General features: G+C 59.8%; 1 protein-coding gene and 1 non-coding gene across 4 annotated transcripts; both read left to right on the top strand.

Annotated features, from left to right (window-relative positions):
• On the top strand, window positions 1-20,642 carry EIF4G1 (eukaryotic translation initiation factor 4 gamma 1). Of its 3 annotated transcripts, XM_055125760.1 has the most exons (34): window positions 1-138; window positions 733-789; window positions 1,115-1,208; window positions 1,514-1,600; window positions 2,207-2,227; window positions 2,808-2,984; window positions 3,208-3,307; window positions 4,387-4,499; window positions 5,280-5,372; window positions 5,455-5,521; window positions 5,782-6,600; window positions 6,848-6,936; window positions 7,018-7,207; window positions 7,304-7,437; window positions 7,530-7,688; window positions 7,831-8,016; window positions 8,174-8,371; window positions 8,535-8,681; window positions 9,254-9,490; window positions 10,093-10,197; window positions 10,313-10,472; window positions 10,675-10,775; window positions 11,684-11,786; window positions 12,145-12,247; window positions 12,331-12,563; window positions 12,666-12,784; window positions 12,867-13,039; window positions 13,515-13,640; window positions 13,724-13,805; window positions 16,592-16,690; window positions 16,786-16,920; window positions 17,000-17,081; window positions 17,180-17,320; window positions 20,015-20,642. In XM_055125760.1, exons 3-34 carry the CDS (start codon window positions 1,149-1,151, stop codon window positions 20,194-20,196), a joined length of 4,821 nt encoding a protein of 1,606 aa, XP_054981735.1. In that variant the 5' UTR covers window positions 1-138; window positions 733-789; window positions 1,115-1,148; the 3' UTR covers window positions 20,197-20,642. The 3 variants fall into 3 exon arrangements, with proteins under 3 accessions (XP_054981735.1, XP_054981737.1, XP_054981736.1); XM_055125762.1 differs by lacking the exon at window positions 2,207-2,227; XM_055125761.1 differs by lacking the exon at window positions 1-138 and having other exon boundaries at window positions 468-789.
• LOC129403092 (small nucleolar RNA SNORD66) lies at window positions 10,518-10,594 on the top strand. The gene has a single exon (XR_008629070.1). It is a non-coding gene; the product is annotated as a small nucleolar RNA SNORD66 (small nucleolar RNA).
• Window positions 20,643-20,898: the final 256 nt, after the last annotated feature.

Genomic DNA, 20,898 nt, shown 5'->3' with positions numbered 1-20,898 from the left:
GTCACGTGGGGGCGCCGGCTGCGCCTGCGGAGAAGCGGTGGCCGCCGAGCGGGATCCGTGCGGGGAGCCGGAAATGGTTGTGGACTACGTCTGTGCGGCTGCGTGGGGCTCGGCCGCGCGGACTGAAGGAGACTGAAGGTAAAGCCGCCATGTCCGGGCCCGACCCGGCCCGCCCGCCCCCTCCCCCCGCATCCGCCGCCATCCGCGCCGGCCGCGGCCCCCGCGCGCCCGCCGCCCCGGCGCCCCGGCGCCCCGGCCCCGCGCCCGGGCGGCGGCCCCGCCAGGCCGCGATCGGCGGGCCCACGTGTGCGCGGCGCGGCGCGGCCGGGTGGGGGCGGGGAGCGCGGCGCGGGCCCGGGGCCGCCCGCCCGGCCGCCGGGAAGTGACACGTCGTGCTTTGGCACTGGCCGGCGCCGCGCAGGGAGGGCGCGGGGAGGGCGCGGGCGGCGGCGGGCAGGGAGGAGCCCCCGCCCCGCCCGGCCCGGCCCGGCCTCGCCCCCGGGGACCCCCGCCGCCCGCCCGCCCCGCGCCCAGGGCCCCGGCCCCGAACCCGGTGTCCCCGGGCTGGGGGTGGGGACGCGCCGGGCCCGAAAAGCCGCTCCGGCTCCGTGTGTGTGTGAGTGCGTGTGTGTGATCCGGGAGCCTGGTGCCAGCGAGACCTGGAATTTCCGGTCTGGTTGGTCTTGGGCCCCGCGGAGCCGGGTTGATACCCCCTCACCTCCCCAACCCCAGGCCCTCGGATGCCCAGAACCTGTAGGCCGCGCCGTGGACTTATTCTTAACCGAGGGGGTGAGTGAGGGGGCTGTGGCGGTGGTTGGCGGTGCTGCGGGTTTTTTTTTTTCTTCTTTTTTTTTTTTTTGACAAACGCCGTGGGGGGGGGTGGGGGGGTGGGGGACGGAGACAGAAGCGACATCGCTTCCTGCTGCCTTCAGTACCCCCCCACCTCCCTGCGTGCTGCGCCTGCTCCTCCTCCTCCTCCTCTTCCTCCTCCTCCACCTCCTCCTCCGGGATCAGGGCGGGGGGCTGCTCTCGTGGGACCCGGCCCCTTGCTTCGCCCCAAGCCGTATGCCCGTAGGTCCCGTCCCCTTGCCGAGCCCCCACTCTTTCCCAACAGGTGCTGGGGGGACCCTGATGTGGCACCAAATGAAATGAACAAACCTCCACAGCCCACAGGCCCCCCACCCGCCCCGTCCCCTGGACTCCCACAGGTAATTAGGGGGAGGAATCAGGAGAGACTGGGGTGGGGGTGGGGGCCACCAGGCAGCCAGTCAGGAAACAGGCTCCAACCTCTGGATTTTTCCCACCCCCATCTGTGTCAGGGCAAAGTGCAGCTTCCTGCTGCCAAATTGAGACAGGGCCCCTGGGCTGTTCCCAGGGGCTGTCCCGGGGAGGGGGCATGTGGACAGCGGAGGCAGGACCTGGCCAGAGATCTACGCCCCCTGCCTCACCGGCTTGGGTTTCTGCCCCACCCTGGTTTCTCTTGCTGAACTCTGGTCTCCCCCCCCCCCTTCAGCCAGCGTTTCCCCCGGGGCAGACAGCACCGGTGGTGTTCAGTACGCCACAAGCGACACAAATGAACACGCCTTCTCAGCCCCGCCAGGTGAGGGGCTGCGGGGAGGGGAGTAGGGGGCCTGGGTGGGAGCCATGGAAAGCCGAGGCCGCTTTGGCCCTTAGGATGGAAACCGTGGAGGCCCTGGTACCTGGCCCCCCATTGCCTGCTGTGGGTTACTTACTTCTGATGGCCCCGTGGGGCAGAATGTCCTCGATGGGGGTGGCTTGACTAGGGGTCCTGATGCTTGGAGATTTGGGAGCAGTGTTTTGGGGTCCTGCCAGCTCCTACTTTCTCCCGTTTTCTCCAGGAGCTCGCCGTTGCTCCGTTTCCCTTGCCGTCTTTTTTTTCTCCGGAATGTGGCAAGATCAACGCTCTCTAGCTGGTTCTTGCTTTTCTCTGTTCCCTCCATTCTTCCTCACTGAGTGGGAGGTTTCTTGCCCTACTTCCGTGCGTGCGTGTGCGTGCACGTGTGTCTGTGCGTGTGCGCGCGCTCGCGTGTGTATGTGCGTGTGCCCGTGTGTGTGTGTGTGTGTGTGTGCGCGCGTGTGTGCGTGCGTGCACATGTGCGTGTGTGTGCATGCGTGTGCCTGTCTGCATGGGGCCCCTCATCACCTTGGGGATAATTCTTTTCTCTCCTGTCCCATGTGCTCTCAGGGAGGATTCAGGTCTCTGCAGGTAATGCTCCTTCGCTCATCCTGGACCTTGTCCTGGTCTCACCCTGACCTTCCACCCTTGTCAGGTGCTAGGCGCAGGGACTGGGGGACTTCAGGGTGGGGACTTGCTTGTTGGCCAGGTCCTCAGTCTGAGGGTGACCGATGCATGAGAGGGCCTCAGCCTTCAAAGCCCTGCATAGGGGCCCCGGGAGATGGTTGCATGTTAGCGGTGAGCGCCTCGGGTTTTGCGGGTAGAGCAGTGCATGCTGGGGTGTGCAGTGCCCAGACTGGCTCTCCTCAGGCACCGTGCACCTGGCTGCTAGGAGGGCTCCGCAGAAGGATAGCTGGCGGAGCCCACACGAGGGTGCATGGTGGTGAGGGCACCAGCGTGTATACTGAGTGCCGAGGCTAGACTCGAGGACTTGGCAGGGCCCATGTGAGTCCAGCAGCCACTTAACCCATCAGCTGGCCGAATGGGTCTCGGAAGGACTGTCCTCGTGCTCCCAAGCAGCGGTTCTCAGGGCAGGAGACCCTGCGGAGTGGCCATTTTGCTCTCAACTTCCTCCCCTGCCAAGCCAACCGCCTTCCTCCCTCCCTGACAGCACTTCTACACTAGCCGGGCCCAGCCCCCGAGCAGTGCAGCCTCCCGAGTGCAGAGTGCAGCCCCCGCCCGCCCTGGCCCAGCTGCCCATGTCTACCCTGCCGGATCCCAAGTAATGATGATCCCCTCCCAGATCTCCTACCCAGGCTCCCAGGGGGCCTACTACATCCCTGGACAGGTGAGGCTGGAAACCTGGGGGCTGGAAGCCGCAGAAACTTGTCTCCCGACCCTTTCCTCCCTGGCCCTCACCTCTGCTCCTGAGTCTTCTTCCCAGAGGTCGGCCTTCCTCCTGGACATTGCCCAGCATTGGCTTGTCCTGTCTTGCCCTACATTCTCTTGGTGTCTGATAAAGCGCCTCTTAGCTCCCTCAACTCCGTGTCTCCCTTCGTCCTCTTCCCCAGGGGCGATCTACTTATGTTGTCCCGACACAGCAGTATCCCGTGCAGCCAGGAGCCCCAAGCTTTTACCCGGGTGCAAGCCCTACCGAGTTTGGGACTTACGGTAAGGCGGGAGAGAGTCGGGGGAGCATCTAAACTCACCTGTGAATTCCTAAGACCTTTCCCAGGCTTGTGTCGGTTAAAAAATGATAGGGTTCGTCAGTAGTAGGGATCAGTTGGTACTTACCCCGTGTCTGGTGTTGGCCTGGGGATGGGGGGGAGGAGATGGCATCCTCCTTGGAGTTGGAGTCCTCCCGGGCTGAGGAATCCAGGCGCAGGCACCCCCAGGTCAGGGCCTGTCAGTCAGCATTCCCTGTGACCCGCACTCCCTGCTTGGGGGGAACTCGGGTCACGTGGGTTTGAGAAGTCTCTGTAGCTGTGTTTTCATTTATATTCTAGGAAAGGATTAGTCTGTTCTTTATGGCAGTGGTTTCCAAAATTTTTTGATCATCAGGAAAAATTTTGAGTATGTACCCCCAACACCTGTATGTTTTTGTTTGTTTATCCATATCCATAACTTAGACAAATAAACGTAAGTTGCTAGTCGATATGTGGAGATTGAAGAAGGCATCCCATTTTGGAGACCATTGCTTTAAAGGAATTCATTTTCCTTCATCCTGGGTCTGGTGATACATAATGTTGCATTTTGTTGCCTTGCCCCTTGGCAGAGGGCTGGAGTTGGGAACCGGACTCGGTTGAGAGGAGCAGGGTTGGCAAATCAGTTTTTCTCATTCCCAGCCAAAGCCCTGATTCCGTTTCAGGTTAAGAAGTAGTTGCTGCTCGCCGGGAGTCTGTGCGCGGTTTGCAGGGAGTGGGCTGCTTGCATGCTCGCTTAGGTCACGGGGTAGAGGAGGAGCAGCCTGAGTGCTGGTAGCCGGTACCCTGTGGCTAAGGAGGGCTTTGCCTACAAGGCGTGTGTCAGGAATCCTTGTAAACGCAGTTCAGACTGGTTTCCCAGCTTTGATAGACACCTCATTCCTTTGGGGAGGAGGGTGGAGCGGGGCAAGGGGCCGGCTGAGGGTGATGAGAGGTTCTGGGGGTGGGAGGTTTGCAAGTAGGCATTTGTGTATGGTTGGGCCCTGACGCTGCCACCATTCTTCCCTTTCCCTGTGTCCGTCCTCCCCCCCCCCGCCCCCCTCCAAGCTGGCGCCTACTATCCAGCCCAGGGTGTGCAGCAGTTTCCCACCGGAGTGGCCCCCGCTCCGGTTTTGATGAACCAGCCCCCCCATATTGCTCCCAAGAGGGAGCGGAAGACGGTGAGTAGCAGCCAGGGGCTCTGGGACGCCTGGAAAGGGATCATCAAGGTCAGGCGCATGTGGGTCAGGGAGCAGGAAGTTGAGGAAGCAGATCTAAGGCTGAGTGGGCAGAGAACAGGGACTTGGGCAGTTCCCGGGCTCTCTGTGAGGGCCCGAGGTTGCAGGGCAGGAGTCAGGCCGCTCCAGGGAGGAGGGAGGCCGCGGGTAAGAGTTCTGGTGACCTGGCCTGGGGGTCCCTCAGATCTGCATTCGGTTTTCCGTGTCTGGTGGCTTGCCTTGCCTTGGAAATGGTTTGTTTTCTGTGCCCCCACCCCCCGCCTCCCTCCCCAGTCCTGGAAGCTCTGAGGCCTCCGCCTCTGCTCAGTCCTCGAGCCCTGGGCGTGGTGCCCGGAATAGGTGCCAGGGCTGGGGAAGCCGCTGAGTCACCCTGGCTCCACCCACTGCATCTGGGCCCTGCCCCCCGAGACCAGGCAGACTAGCCACAAGTGAGCCGGCGGGAGCTGGCCGGGGGTCCTGGGCCTGCAGGCCGGCGGGGAGGTGGGGGGAGCATTGTGATGCCCGGGACTGCTCTGTGAGGTCAGGACTCCCCTCGGGTGGCGGCTGGCGCAGGGCTCAGCAGCACGGCCGGATGGACTGACAGTAGAACTCATGGGGTTCCTGGCACCCACCCACCTGCTTCCCGGTGGGGGGTGGGAGTTTGGCCTAGAGTCTTAGGAGTGGGGCAGGGTGGAGAGGGGGCTCCTCCTGCTGTCCACTCACCCCCCAGCTTTCTCTCCCCAGATCCGGATTCGAGATCCAAACCAAGGAGGGAAGGATATCACAGAGGAGATCATGTCTGGGGCCCGCACTGCCTCCACCCCCACCCCTCCCCAGGTACGTGGGTTCCGGGGGGCTCCGAGAGAGAAGGGCTGTGGGGCTCTCCCGGGCGAACTCTGTAACCCTTTGTGTTCTGCAGACGGGAGGCGGTCTGGAGCCTCAGGCTAATGGGGAGACTCCCCAGGTTGCTGTCGTTGTCCGGCCAGGTAAGGCAACAGGTGGGGCAGAGGAGGGTGGCACCTGAACACACTGAGGAGGTGGCTTGGCATGAGCTGCATGCCAGAGAGGAACGACTGGGATGTTAAAAGGACAGATTGGATTGGGGGGGGCGGAGAGGAAAGAACTTAGGTTTGGAGGGGGGTGTGTCTGGGGTGGGGGCGCTGTGTTCCGGGTACCTTAACTGGGAGGGGAGGTGTACCGGGACTGAAGACTTGCTTTCAGTTACTCTTCCTTTCCTGGGCTGCAGATGACCGGTCGCAGGCAGCCATCATTGGGGGCCGGCCCGGGCTGCCGGGCCCGGAGCACAGTCCTTCTGAATCCCAGCCTTCATCACCTTCTCCGACCCCGTCACCACCCCCGATCCTGGAGCCAGGGTCTGAGCCGAATCTCACCGTCCTCTCTCTTCCCGGGGACACGATGACCACGGGGATGATCCAGATGTCTGTCGAAGAGTCCAGCCCTGTGACGCATGAGGCCGGGGAGCCGTATTGCCTCTCTCCAGAGCCCCCTCCCCTCGCTGAACCGATACTGGAAGTGGAAGTGACACTGAGCAAACCGGTCCCAGAGTCAGAGTTCTCTTCCAGTCCCCTCCAGGTGCCCGCTCCCCTGGCACCTCACCCAGTGGAAATTCTGCCTGAGCCTAACGGCATTGACGCACCGGAGGACCGGGAGCCGGAGGTGGACTCCGCCGCCGAGCTTGCTCCGCTCTCTCCTCCAGCTGCCCCGCCAGAGGCGCCCCTGCCCGGGGCCGCCACCGCCCAGCCAGAGGAGCTGCTCAATGGAGCCCCCTCGCCACCAGCTGCGGACTTCAGCCCCGTCAGTGAGCCCAAGGAGCTGGCCCAGGAGGCCCCAGCACCAGCGGCTCCGCCCGCCACCGCCCCCTCCACCCCGCCCGAGGCTGCCCCTGCTCGGGAGGAGGAAATGGAGGAAGAGGAGGAAGAGGAAGAAGAAGGAGACGCGGGAGAAGCGGAGAGTGAGAAGGGAGGGGAGGAAGTGCTCCCCCCAGAGAGTGCCCCAGCCCCAGTGCACCCGTCCCAGAATTTGGAGGCGGCCGCAGCTACCCAAGGTAAGGCATGGGGGGTGGGGGAGCGGCCGGGCACACGGCTCTCTCTGGGGCGCCACTTTCCCACCTGTGCCCAGCGGTGAGGGGGCGTGTCGGTCGGGTAGTTGGGTCACGGACTCTGGTGGAACCTGCGAGCTGGAGTTGTCCTTAGGAAGGTGCGATGCAGAGAAAGCTGTGCACCGGGGGATGCTTTTTCTCTTCCCTGGGAGTTCTCGGGTTAATCCCACACCTTTTCTCTCCCCCTAAACAGTGGCAGTATCTGTGCCAAAGAGGAGACGGAAAATGAAGGATCTCAATAAGAAGGAAGCTGTTGGAGACCTCCTTGATGCCTTTAAGGAGGTAAGGATCAGACGGGAGCCGAGGGCGAAGGCGGTTTTGGAGGTGAAGCTCCAACCCCAGCACCATGTCCTCTGGTCACAGGCGAACCCTGGAGTGCCAGAGGTGGAGAACCAGCCGCCACCCGTGGGCAGCAATCCCGGCCCAGAGCCCGAGGGCAGCGGCGCCCCGGCTCGGTCGGAGGAGACGGAGGAGACGTGGGACTCCAAGGAGGACAAAATCCAGAATGCCGAGAACATCCAGCCCGGGGAGCAGAAGTATGAGTATAAGTCAGGTACGCTGCTGAGGGGCTGGCCGGGGGACAGGCCGAGGGCGCCCCTGGGGTCCCTGGTGGGCGCTGGCTGAACACTCCCTTTGCTCTTCCGTGCAGACCAGTGGAAGCCTCTAAACCTTGAGGAGAAGAAGCGCTATGACCGTGACTTCCTGCTTGGCTTCCAGTTCATCTTTGCCAGCATGCAGAAGCCAGAGGGCCTGCCCCACATCAGCGACGTGGTGCTGGACAAGGTGGGTTGGCTGGCGTGGGTGTAGCTGAGCCAGGTAGCCTGTCCGTCCTGGCCCTCCCTGCCCGCTGTGCCAACGCCTTGTTCTCTTCCCAGGCCAATAAAACACCACTGCGGCCGCTGGATCCCACTCGACTCTCAGGCATCAATTGTGGCCCAGACTTTACTCCGTCCTTTGCCAACCTTGGCCGACCAACTGTCAGCACCCGTGGGCCCCCGAGGGGTGGGCCAGGTGGGGAGCTGCCCCGCGGGCCGGTGAGTGGCTGAGGGCCAGGCGGGGTGGGGGTGGCTCTCTGGGCACGGGGAGCAGTCAGCCCTTGACAGGTGTGGGGGCACTGGGGCTCACGGGTTGCTCTGACTCTTTCTGTTGCTTCTCTTGTCTTTGCTCCTTGCTTAGGCTGGTCTGGGACCCCGGCGCTCCCAGCCGGGCCCCCGAAAGGAACCACGCAAGATCATTGCCACAGTGTTAATGACTGAGGATATAAAGCTGAACAAAGCGGAGAAGGCCTGGAAACCCAGCAGCAAGAGGACGGCGGCTGACAAGGACCGCGGGGAGGAAGATGCTGACGGCAGCAAGACCCAGGTACGGGCCTGAGCCCTCTGCCTAGGGCCCACCCTTCTGGCCACCTTTGCCCTCTAGGTTTCTGTGTGTCCCTACCGGCGTCTGCTTAAGTCCCTGCCGACCCCACCCGCCATGTGGCCCTGTTGTTCTGAGGTCCCGCGTCTTCTCTTCCCGCCAGGACCTGTTCCGCAGGGTGCGCTCCATCCTGAATAAGCTCACGCCCCAGATGTTCCAGCAGCTGATGAAGCAGGTGACACAGCTGGCCATCGACACGGAGGAGCGCCTCAAAGGGGTCATCGATCTCATCTTTGAGAAGGCCATCTCAGAGCCCAACTTCTCTGTGGCCTACGCCAACATGTGCCGCTGCCTCATGGCGGTGAGTGGCCCCCGTTTGCCTCAGTTGGGGTCTGGCTGGGAAGGCGCCTGCGTCCATCCTGCTGGCAGGCTGTGTTGGCGAGGGCAGTGTCTGGGTCCAGTAGTGGGACTCGGCTGGCCCCACCTTTCCCTGGCCTGAGTGGACGTTTCTCTCTGACACACAGCTGAAAGTGCCCACTACAGAAAAGCCAACAGTGACTGTGAATTTCCGAAAACTGTTGTTGAATCGATGTCAGAAGGAGTTTGAAAAAGACAAAGATGACGACGAGGTGTTTGAGAAGAAGCAGAAGGAGATGGACGAAGCCGCTACGGTGAGAGGAAACCCACCAGAGCCACTGCCTGTCCTCTGGGCACCCCGATGCTGCCCACCCACTGCAGAATGTGGCTGGACGGGGGAGTGGCGTTTCTCTGCCTTGGGGCGTGAGTGCTTCCTGCCTGTTTGCACGCAGCTTGGACTCAGAAATAGTACAGCGTTAGGGCGGCTGTACTTGGTGGCCCTGGCATCCCATATATTCCCCTAAAGCACTGCCAGGAGTGGGTGCCCTAGAGGGCATGGGAGTGCCCCACCTTGCCGCCCCCCCAAATGGAAAGGACCATTGCAGGGGATGGAGAGGTACATGAGTAAGGCACTTGTCTTGCATACAGCTAACCTGGGCTTGATCCCTGGCACTCCTTAAGGTCCCCCAAGCACTGCCAGGAGTGACCCCTGAGTGCAGCGCCAGGACAGGAGTTAGCCCTGAGCATCCCCAGGCCGTACAGTCGTCTCTGAGCACTGCTGGGTGTGGTCTCAACCTCCCAGTAGACTCCCCAAAATATGCAGGTTGTAGGAGAGTGAGGTTTCTGCTGGGTGTCATTTTGTTGTGCTCCTGTTTCCCGGCGGCAGGCAGAGGAACGGGGACGGCTGAAGGAAGAGCTGGAAGAGGCTCGAGACATAGCCCGCCGGCGCTCATTAGGGAATATCAAGTTTATTGGGGAGCTGTTCAAGCTGAAGATGCTGACGGAAGCCATCATGCACGACTGCGTGGTTAAGCTCCTTAAGAACCATGACGAGGAGTCCCTCGAATGCCTTTGCCGTCTGCTCACCACCATTGGCAAAGACCTGGACTTTGAAAAAGCAAAGGTAGGGGGCTGGAGAGATAGCACAGCGGGTAGGGCGTTTGCCTTGCACACGGCCGACCCGGGTTCAAATCCCAGCATCCCATATGGTCCCCTAAGCACGGCCAGGGGTAATTCCTGAGTGCAGAGCCAGGAGTAACCCCTGTGCATTGCCAGGTGTGACCCAAAAAGCAAAAAAAAAAAAAAAAGAAAGAAAGAAAAAGTGAAGGTAGGGGGGCGTGTGGGGCGGCACAGGCTTGCTCTGTCGAGCTTTCACCAGGGCCTGCTGTTGGGGGGCACGAATTAGACAGGGCTGCCCTGGACTGACCAGATGACACAAGGGCTCCAGCCCCAGGTTTGGCCCCTGACCTCACACGGTCCCCTGAGCGCTGGCCTAGGGATTGCCTTCAAGCGCTGCTGAGGGTGACTCCAAAAACATTTCTGAGGGGCCAGAGATGCAGTGACGGGTAGGGCACTTGCCTTATGTGTGCCTGACCCAGGCTCAATCTCCAGCACCGCATATGGTCCCCGAGCATCACCAGGAGTAAGCCCTGAGCACTGGGGGGTGGGGGGGTGGGATGGGGAAATACCAAAGAGAAATGAATGACCTCATCCTGTTGCGTCTAGCCCCGGATGGATCAGTATTTCCAGCAGATGGAAAAAATCATCAAAGAGAAGAAGACTTCTTCCCGAATCCGCTTCATGCTGCAGGACGTGCTGGACCTGCGGCGGGTATGGGCCCTGCTCCCTGCTGCTGGCTGTTGTCCGACCAGCCCCAGCCCCAGCCCTGCGGTGTGGCCTGGCCCACTCTGGCGGATGTTCGCTGACTGACTGCCTGTCCCCACAGAGCAACTGGGTGCCGCGCCGAGGAGACCAGGGTCCTAAGACCATTGACCAGATCCACAAGGAGGCTGAGATGGAGGAGCACCGGGAGCACATCAAAGTACAGCAGCTCATGGCCAAGGGTGGCGACAAGCGCCGGGGAGGCCCCCCGGGCCCGCCTATCAGTGAGTCAGAGGCTGGGCTGGAGGCGCCACCCGAGGGGATCTCCTTTCCACTGATGACTTCTGTGTTAGTGCCACGTGTCTGGGCCACTGAGACCTCCTGATGGAACTGAGGATCTGAGGAAGGGAGACGTGGGGCTGTGCAGGGGGCCAGGGCGGGCTGACGGGGGCTGACCCTCGCTCTGTGCTCTCCTTTCCACCCCAGGCCGCGGGCTGCCTCTTGTGGATGATGGTGGCTGGAACACAGTCCCCATCAGTAAGGGCAGCCGTCCCATTGACACATCGCGACTCACCAAGATCACAAAGGTGAGAGTGCGGGGGGTGGCACATGCAGAGAGGGATTGGGCCCAGGCCTGCGTCTCCTGCTCTTGGGGACATACTTCATTTGGGCCATGGTCAGCAGATGCCACGCCAAGTCTCGCCCATTCCCTCTGGCTAAGAGTTTCGGCTCGGAAGTGCAGCATGGTGAAGTGCAGGATGAGTGTCTGAGCACCTACTTGGGCATAACCACACATGCCTTCGCACCTCTAGTGGTTCCCTTGCTGCTGTAGCAGAGTCAGGTTAAACTACTTACTCAGCTGTCAGGTGTGGCTGACAGCTCAAAAAGCCACCTTGTGGAGCTGGAGTGATAGCACAGCGGGTAGGGCCTTGCACTCGGCCAATCCGGGTTCAATTCCCAGCATCCCATATGGTTCCCCAAGCACTGCCAGGAGTAATTCCGCGTCCATGAGCCAGGAGTGACCCCAGTGCATTGCCAGGTGTGACGCAAAAAAAAAAAAAAAAAAAGGCGACACCTTCAGGGATTGTAAAAAATAAGGGGCGCTGTCTGTGGTTTTCTGTCTATTGATTTGGGGACCAGTCTGTTTGGAGGACCGGAGGTGCTGGCGATCAAATTGGGGTTTCTGCATATAGAATATGCTCACTAACCTTTAGCCATCCACTTGTCCTTGGGTCGTATTTGTTGTTCCTGTCCATGGACATAGGCTGCACTGACCACTGTCATCTTGGTGTTTGGGGGCTGCTCTCACAGCTGTCCAGGGTGTGGAACCTGGGCCTCTAGGTGCAAAGCTTGCACACAGGCCCTTGGAGCTTTTCCCGGTCCTTTGTAGAAATGTTTGCTCCACCCCAGGGTAGGGTCATTCAGATCCCGTGTGGCTGTGCGTGGTGGTGGGCTGGGGAGGCGGTCCCCTGACGCTGCACCCCTTTCTTCTCAGCCTGGTTCCATCGACTCCAACAACCAGCTCTTTGCCCCTGGAGGTCGGATGAGCTGGGGCAAGGGCAGCAGCGGAGGCTCCACAGCTAAGCCCTCGGATGCAGGTAGGGTGTCCGCAAGGCGGGGCTGAGTACAGTGGCTAGGTGAGGCGGGACGGCTGAGTGCACTTGGATCATTGCATCCGGCTTCTGGGCTGCGTTAGTACCAGAATGAGGGCCAGGTGTTGTGTATTTATTGGCAGGTGATGGGCTGTAGGAAAGGAGAAAGATGGGGGGGAGGGGTGTTGGGTCTCACCAGCGATGTTCAGGGAGGACTCCGGCTCTGCATTCAGGAATTACTCCTGGCAGGAGTGGACGTCAGATGGGATGCCGGGGACAAAATCTGGGTCTGTTGGGTTGGGCAAACAGCGCCCTACTCTCCGGCCCTGAAAGTAGAAAGTTAGTGACGTGCTTTATCTCCCAGCGTCAGAAGCTGCTCGACCAGCTACCAGTACCCTGAATCGCTTCTCGGCCCTTCAGCAAGCAGTGCCCACAGAGAGCACAGACACCAGGAGGGTGGTGCAGAGGTGAGCTCCCTCTTAGGGGCTGGCGGGCTGGGCAGTCCCACGAGAGGACACCTGCTGAGGGGACACGCCTGTCCATCTTCCAGGAGTAGCTTGAGCCGGGAACGGGGTGAGAAAGCTGGGGACCGAGGAGACCGCCTGGAGCGGAGCGAGCGAGGAGGTGACCGGGGGGACCGCCTCGATCGCGCACGGACGCCGGCCACCAAGCGGAGCTTCAGCAAGGAAGTGGAGGAGCGGAGTCGAGAGCGGCCCTCCCAGCCCGAGGGCCTGCGCAAAGCGGCCAGTCTCACGGAGGACCGGGACCGCGGGCGGGATGCTGGTACGGGCCGGGCTGGGCCGGGAGGGCTGGACCAGCTGGGCCCGGGATGTGCTCCTCGGTGCACTGACCTGAGCTGGGACTCCGGCTCCGTCTTCCCCTCAGTGAAGCGAGAAGCCGCCCTGCCCCCGGCCAGTCCCCCAAAGGCGGCGCTCTCCGAGGAGGAGCTGGAGAAGAAGTCCAAGGCCATCATCGAGGAGTATCTCCATCTCAACGACATGAAGGTAGGCCAGCGGAGGGTGGGAGGAGCGTGTGAGCTGCGGCGGTGGGGAGGCCGCAGTGACCGTCCTGCCCTTCGCCCTGCAGGAGGCAGTGCAGTGTGTGCAGGAGCTGGCCTCGCCCTCGCTGCTCTTCATCTTCGTGCGACACGGCGTCGAGTCCACGCTGGAGCGCAGTTCCGTGGCGCGGGAACACATGGGGCGGCTGCTGCACCAGCTCATCTGTGCCGGCCACCTCTCCACCGCTCAGTACTACCGAGGGTACGCGGGGCTCTCGGGGCCTGCCGCCTGCACTCCCTGCTGACCCCCCAGCCAGCACCCTGGTTTGATCCCCGGCACTGCCGGAAGTGATCCCAGATACCACTGGGCGGGGCCCAGGGTATAAAGGGTGTAGGTTTCTAAACTGCCACGTTACTGTACCAGGAGAGGGGAAAGTGGCTTTGTGGGCTAGAGCCACAGCGCAGCAGGTAGGGCATTTGCCTTGCACACACTCACCTGGCTTTAGCCTGTGGTACCACGTTCGTCTGATACCGCCAGGAGTGATTCTGCTGGGTATGGCCCAAAACAAACCCAGAGGAATCAAAGCAAGCGGCCTGAGCGCGAGGGCTAGGGTGCAGCTCGGTGGTTGAGTACCCACCTTACATGTGTCAGGTCCTGGCTTTCGTCCCCAGCGGCCGCAGGGTAGAAGCAGCTGTCCCGAGCGTGCGCTGCTGGTCTCACTGAATCCCCCTGGCAGGTTGTACGAGATCCTAGAACTGGCTGAAGACATGGAGATTGACATCCCTCACGTGTGGCTCTACCTGGCGGAGCTAGTGACCCCCGTCCTGCAGGAGGGTGGGGTGCCTATGGGCGAGCTGTTCAGGTAAGCGGCCGGGGCAGGGGTGGGCAGTGTGCGGGGCCTTCCCGGGCGGGGGCTCTGGACGCTTCTGGACTTGGCTTTTGTAGGGAGATCACCAAGCCGCTGCGACCCCTGGGCAAAGCTGCCCCGCTGCTGCTGGAGGTGCTGGGGCTGCTGTGCAAGAGCTCGGTGAGTGGCGGCACTGCGGCCGCTGGCTCCTTGGCTGGGGGGGGGGTGGCACCCTGCTTCGACCAGAATCAGAGCCCCAGGCCCGTGTGGCCGGCACCGAGAGGCCAGCTCATTCCTTCTTCAAGCTAGCGTTCCTTCTCCTTGCACGGGAGGGTCTCTGGGACTGTGCCGCCTGGCACCCGTTCCCCCAGCCCTTCTCCCCTCTGGGCCGTCTCTAGCCTCTTGTCGATTTCATTGGGTGGGGGGCACACCCCGGGCTGCGTAGGGCGTGTGGCTCTGTGCTTGGGATTCTGGGGGCCCAACCCTGGTCAGCCTCATACAAGGCCCTACCCACTGTATGTCCTCGCACTCTGGCCCTGCTATCTCTTAGCATTAAAAAAAAGCAAAACAACCCATTTGCCCCTTACTAGACACTGGGAATAAAGCACAGGAAACAGGTGGGGGGTGGGGCGGTGATGACAGCTTAATAAAAACAAGTGTGAAGTAAAGCGTGAAATAGTTGAAGTTGAGCGAGCGCCGAGAGTCCTGTGAGGCTGCAGACGTGTCTGCTGGTAACGTTCCACACGGGAAGCTTTTCTGGGAGGACCCTGGAGCTGTCTTGGGACGGTGGCTTGGACACTAGCTGGTTCATGGTGGGAAGTTGGGGAAAGGGAAGTTTGGGTTGTGGTGCTTAATGGTAGTGAGAGGCCCCGGAGTGCAGCTGTCTGAGTGGGAAAGAATTGTTTTCAGTGACGTAGATTCTTTCAGTAGGCATACTGGCGTGGTTTCGTTTCAGAACGCATTGAGGTGGGGAGAGCTCTTAGCCGTGCATGCAGCCAGTCCAGGTACAGTCCCCAGCAGCCCATATGTTCCTCCAACTTGCCAGGAGCAGGAGTAAGCCGTGAGCACCACCAGATGTGGTCCTCAAACCAAAAAATAAAAAAAAATAGAAAAGCTTTGAGCTACTCATATTTTCCTGCACCTACCAATTCTTACTTGTAGCACATGTTTAGGCATTTATGAGACGTGAGATCATAGCGATTTTGTTTCATTTCTGTTCTTGAGCCATACCCAAGGATGTTCAGGGGTTACTCCTAGTTCTGTACTTGGAATCATTCCTGGCAGCGCAAAGGCTCCATGCAGGATGCAAGGGATCAAACCCGGGTTGGCTGGGTGCAAGACAAGTGCCTTAGCCGCCATACTATGTTTCTAGTGCCAGCAGTCATATTTTTTAAAAAGCTGTCTATCAGTTGTGATATAAGGTGAGTTTGGCGGGGGGCAGGGGGTTTTGGTTTTTGGTGTTTTTGTTTGTTTTTGGGTCACACTTGGCGATGCATAGTGGTTACTCCTGGCTCATGCACTCAGGAATTACTTCTGGCGCTGCTCAGGGGACCATATGGGTGTGGGTTTTTTTTTTTTTTTTTTTTTCTTTTTGGGTCACACCTGGCGATGCACAGGGGTTACTCCTGGCTCTGCACTCAGGAATTACTCCTGGCGCTGCTCAGGGGACCATATGGGATGCTGGGAATCGAACCTGGGTCGGCCGCATGCAAGGCAAACGCCCTATCTGCTTTGCTATCACTCCAGCCCCAAGTTGTGAGATAACTTTTTAAAAAATGAGTTGTTCTTCGGCTATACCTATCAATGCTCTGGGATTATTCCTGGTTTTGCATTCAGGGATCACTCCTGGTGTGCTCTGGGGACATTAGGTGATGCGGGGATACTTGAGTCTACTGTGCAAGGACAGAACCTTCCCTGCTGTACTGTACTATTGATCTAGTTCCCCCAACAATTTATATTTTAATTAATTTGTTAAAATGTAAAACAAAATGGGGCTTTTTAAAAAATTTTTTTTGGGGGGGTCACACTGGCGATGCACAGGGGTTACTCCTGGCTTTGCACTTTTCCACTCAGAAATTACTCCTGGCAGTGCTCAGGGGACCGTATGGGATGCTGGGAATCGAACCTGGGTCAGTCGCGTGCAAGGCAAACACCCTACCTGCTCTAGCCCCAAAATGGGCCTTTTTAAAATGCGTAAACGGTTACGAATCATCTTGTTGGGTTGGTGTCAGCAGTGGCTGTTAGGAAGTGAAGTTGCAGGTCTCCAAGTGCAGATTGCTGTTCGTGTGTGGATTGGGCTTGTCGGGTGTGGCACGTACCTGCAGCTGTTAGGCTGAGTGCTGACTGCAGCGTGTACGCCCAAAAATGCTTGTTCCTTGGCACAGTGAAATGGAAGGAGAGAGCTGCAGACCAGTGTGGAAGGCTAGGGTGAGGGGCTTGGAGTCGGTCTACCTTTGAGAAACCCTCTGTGAAGCCTAATAAACGTCTTCCCTGAGGCGCACCGGCCTCCAGTCTATCCCTTGCCGTCTGCCCAGCTCCACAGCTGTGTGTGTAGACGAGTTGTTTGTTGGGTGTTGCTGATCTCTTCTGTGTTGGAGGACTGATTTGCTTGGTGTGTCTGTATCCTTAGCTCCTATTTGGTGCATCTCTAGCGTCCTTAGCTAGTAGTAGGTAGTTTGAGGTGTTTTCTATCAATGTAGTTTTACTCTTTTGTTTGTTTTATTTTGTGGTTGGGGGCTATATCTGGTAGTGCTTGGGGCTTGCTCCTGGCTCTGCTCAGGCATGACTTCTGGCGGGGTCCCGGGGTGAACCTGGGTTGGCTATGTGCAAGGCAGATGCCTTCACCCTTGTGCTTTCTCCCCAACCCTTGTAAACTTTTGGGTTTTTTTTGGGGGGGGGGAGTGACTCTTGTGGCACTGTTAGATTGTTGTGGGGGTAATGCTTAGTGGTCCTTGTGTGTCTTTCAGGGTCCCAAGAAGGTAGGGACGCTGTGGCGAGAGGCTGGCCTCAGTTGGAAGGAATTCCTGCCTGAAGGCCAGGATGTCGGTGCCTTCGTTGCTGAACAGGTGGGCGTTTAGCATGGGGTTGGGTAGTGGGCGGGTGCTGGCGGTCCCCTTCCTCACCTGGGCACTGGACTCCCATCTGGGCCTTTGTCCTGCAGAAGGTGGAGTACACCCTGGGGGAGGAGCCCGAAGCCCCTGGCCAGCGGGTGCTCCCATCCGAGGAGCTGAGCAGGCAGCTGGAGAAGCTGCTGAAGGAGGGCAGCAGTAACCAGAGGGTGTTCGAGTGGATCGAGGTATGGGGGGACCCCCGCAGCGAGCCTGCCCCTCGGGCCGCAGCCGAGAACTTAGGTGCTGACTGTTTCCCCCGACCAGGCCAACCTGAGCGAGCAGCAGGCTACATCCAACACGTTAGTCCGAGCCCTCATGACGACGGTCTGCTACTCTGCGATCCTCTGTAAGGGGGCCTGGCGCACGCCAGGGCAGGGAGGGAGGGTCTGGGGAGCTCCATGCTGGCCGAGGATGCACCCGCTGACCCTGTCTTCCCTCCCACAGTTGAGACGCCCCTCAAAATAGATGTCTCGGTGCTGAAGATGCGAGCGAAACTACTACAGAAATACCTGTGTGACGAGCAGAAGGAGCTGCAGGCGCTCTATGCCCTCCAGGCCCTTGTAGTGACCTTAGAGCAGCCTGCCAGTAAGAACAGGGCCGGGGGAGGGGCGGAGTCGCCGGTAGCTGGGCGCAGTCGTGGAAGGTGCCACCCACGAAGGAGGGTGGTCCCTGGAGAAGCACAGTGCCCACGTGGCTTCAGTCCGGCTCCCTGTTAGATGACTGGCTGGCTCTTTGCTGCCGGGAGCGCAGGGGCCTTAGAAACTGACTCTGTCCAGGTGTGCCTGCCCTGCTCGGGCCCACACGCTCTCCTTGCCTGGTGTCCTGGAGCCCGTTTTTGTATTCCTGCGGGTATCTGCCGTTGCCCCTTTCCCGCAATGGGCACTGAGACGTGGCTTACCTACTCCTGAAGATGCGCCGTTAGGGCACTGCGATAGATTTGGGAAAATGTCAGGCACTGATCCCCTCTGAGCATGGCGCAGGGGTGAAGGGGGAACATGGGCGACCTGGTGGGTGCTTTCCAGAGGGTCACGCACGGCGGGAATCCCGTGGCAGTGGAGTGGGAGGGGGGCATTGGAAACACCCTGCATCCAGGAGGGCCTGTGGCCTCACAGCTGAGAGAGGTGGGCCTGGCAGCAGAGTGGCATTTCAAGCAAGGAATCAAAAAATCGTACGTTGGGCTGGAGCGATAGCACAGCGAGTAGGGCGTTTGCCTTATACGCAGCCAACCCGGGTTCGAGTCCCAGCATCCCATATGGTCCCACAAGCACCACTAGGAGTAATCCCTGAGCAAAAAAAAAAAATCGTGTGTTTAGTTCATCCTGGCCTTTGCATGCACCGCATCAAGCAGGCCCTGGGAGTGAAAGAGTAGGTCCAGCTCCCTCCTTGTGAAGGGGATGTGTAGTAGTTCCTAAGTAACCTTACGGGGGGTGGGGGGGTGGTTGTTGTGGGGTGTTTTTTTTTTTTTTTTTGCTTTTTGGGTCACACCCAGCGGTGCACAGGGGTTACTCCTGGCTTTGCACTCAGGAATTACCCCTGGCAGTGCCCAGGGGACCATATGGGATGCTGGGAATTGAACCCGGGTTGGCTGCGTGCAAGGCAAACGCCCTAACCACTGTGCTATCGCTCCAGCCCCAGGGGTTTTGTTCTCTTGGATTTTGAATGTGTAGTTTGGGGATGGGTGAATGGGAATATGCAGGATCGGCAGATGAAGGTGGGGGTCGGGAATGGGAGCAGCTCTGCGGCTGGCACTGAAGATGGGAGAGGAGGCGGCGGATCACAGACGCCGGCCTGGGGGTGGGGGGCTGGGGGAGCAGAAGCCGTGGGTGTCTGGGACTAGCGTGCAGCAGACCGGGTGGCTGTGCAGTGCCATCTCCGGGCGGAAGCACACTGCGTTAAGCTGCAACGTGGGCATTTTGTGTTCGAAGCCCCCAGGCGGAGGCGACAGGTAATGCCAGGTAGATGGCTGGGCGTCTAGGTTCACTTAGAGGTCAGGTTGGAGACTGGTCGGCCTTGCTGGCACAGGTAGCTCATCACTAGGGGACAATGGGATTGCCTCGGGGGCTCTGGAGGTAGGGACCAAACTGAAAGGTGGCTGAGTAACCTCAGCCCAGGGAGGTAGTCTCACGCAGGACTGCCCGAGAGGTCTTGGAGAACAGATGGAAGCGTTTCCAAGCATGGAGGTTGGGCTGGAGGACATGGTTGACATGCTTAAGGCCTGGGTTCAGTCTCCGGCACTGCATGGTCTGCAGCAGTGGTGGGTATGACCCAAAAAATGGAGGCACCCCTTCTCCTTCAACAGACCTAGTGTCTGGTGGGGCCCGGGGCAGAATCTGGATTGGAAAGGACTAAGTAGTAGTACTGAGACAGGAAGAAAGAAGAACAGTAAGTTTAGACAAAAATCTTTGAGTTCAATTAATCTCTTGTCGAAAGACAAAAATCTTTTGTTTGTCTATAAATAATAGTGGTTGTAATAAGGCCTTTTGTGTTTGGGTGAGAGAAACTCAAGCTTGAAAATAGAAGGCAGAGTGGATGATGGATTGTAGAGGGTCCCCAGAGCAGCCGTGGGCCTGGGATTTTGGTGTTAACGAGCACAAGCTTAGTGTAAGCCCCAGCAAGTTTGCTGTAAACCCCAACATGTGGGCTGGGGCTGAGAGACATCTTAAACGCAGCTGTGAATTTGAGGGCGTGCTCTGAGGAACATTGTGGCTAGTTACTACCCAGAGACAGCCCTGAGTGTCCCCCTGGCCTGGACTCCACATGACTCTGTTAGTGCGAGCCTTTGCTTTGGGGAAGACCAGCAGTGCAGTGGGGGCAGCCGGGTGGGCCTGGCTCAGAGCTAAGGGGACAAGTGCTTCCGAAGACCGACTGGCAGCACAGGGCAGAGTGGGGGGTGGCGTGAAGGGTGTTGCTGCCACTGGGTGAAGAACCTGGGACCCGAGCTCGTCAGGATGTGCAGGGCGGGTAGTGGGTGTGGCAGGTTGGACCACCTTGCGGTCCGATGGCAGCGCGTGCTGCCTGTCGCTGGACCCATCCAGTTCAGAACACCCTCATGCCGTCTGAAGCTGCTGAGGCGAGGCTTGGGGTGGGCGTGAGGCTTGGCCAGATGACTCACTCCTGCACACCAGTCTCCTGGATCATGAGATTGGCTTCCTGTTGGGGATCTGGGAACTGGAATGGTCAGGCGCTGGGATGCTGGCCTGGTGATTTCAGCAGAACCTGGGTGGGGGGGAGCCCCGGGGCGTGGGGCCCGCCTGGCCTCTTAACTGCTGTCCTTTGCAGACCTGCTTCGGATGTTCTTCGACGCACTATACGACGAGGATGTGGTGAAGGAGGACGCCTTCTACAGCTGGGAGAGCAGCAAGGACCCCGCTGAGCAGCAGGGCAAGGGCGTGGCCCTTAAATCTGTCACAGCCTTCTTCAAGTGGCTTCGTGAGGCAGATGAGGAGTCTGACCACAACTGAGGGCGGGTGGGGCCGGGGCTCGGCGCCCCATGGACACTCGATGGCCCGGCCAGCCGCCCGGACTGCAGGGGGTGGGGGTGGCAGCGGCGGCGGCGGCAGCAGTGGGTGCCTGTAGTGGAATGTGTCTGAGCTAATAAAGTGGCTGAAGAGGCAGGATGGCTTGGGCTGCCTGGGGCCCCCTCCAGGATGCTGCCAGGTGTCCCCCCTCCTCCCCCGGGGCACAGAGATATATTATATATAAAGTCTTGAAATTTGGTGTGTCTTGGGGGGCAGGGGGGCACCACCGCCTGCCCCTGGGGTCCTTTTTTATTTTCTGAAAATCACTCATGGGACTGCCGTCCTCGCTGCTGGGGGCATATGCCCCAGCCCCTGCACCACCCCTGCTGCCTGCGCAGGGGGAAGGGGGGGCACGGTGCCTGTAATTATTAAACATGAATTCAATTAAGCTCACTGCCTCTTGCTTCGTGGCGTGGTCCCTCTGGAGGAAGGGGTTTGGTAGGTGGGTGGGCGTCCTTACAGAGTCACAGGCCCCTGCAACCTGGGACCCAGTCTTGCTGTGATCGGACCACGATTTCCGAGGCCCAGGGAGTTCTCCCGGGAGGTTTGGCTCCTGGAAGTGGGTCAAAGGGGGTGACCTACAGGACTGCCCTGTGGGTTGGGAGGGGAGGAGGAGACTGGCTGTGGGGGTGCACTTGTTGGTAG

Source organism: Sorex araneus, chromosome 2, assembly GCF_027595985.1.
Source record: "Sorex araneus isolate mSorAra2 chromosome 2, mSorAra2.pri, whole genome shotgun sequence".
Taxonomy (NCBI): domain Eukaryota; kingdom Metazoa; phylum Chordata; class Mammalia; order Eulipotyphla; family Soricidae; genus Sorex; species Sorex araneus.
This window is presented reverse-complemented; position numbering and strand designations above follow the sequence as displayed.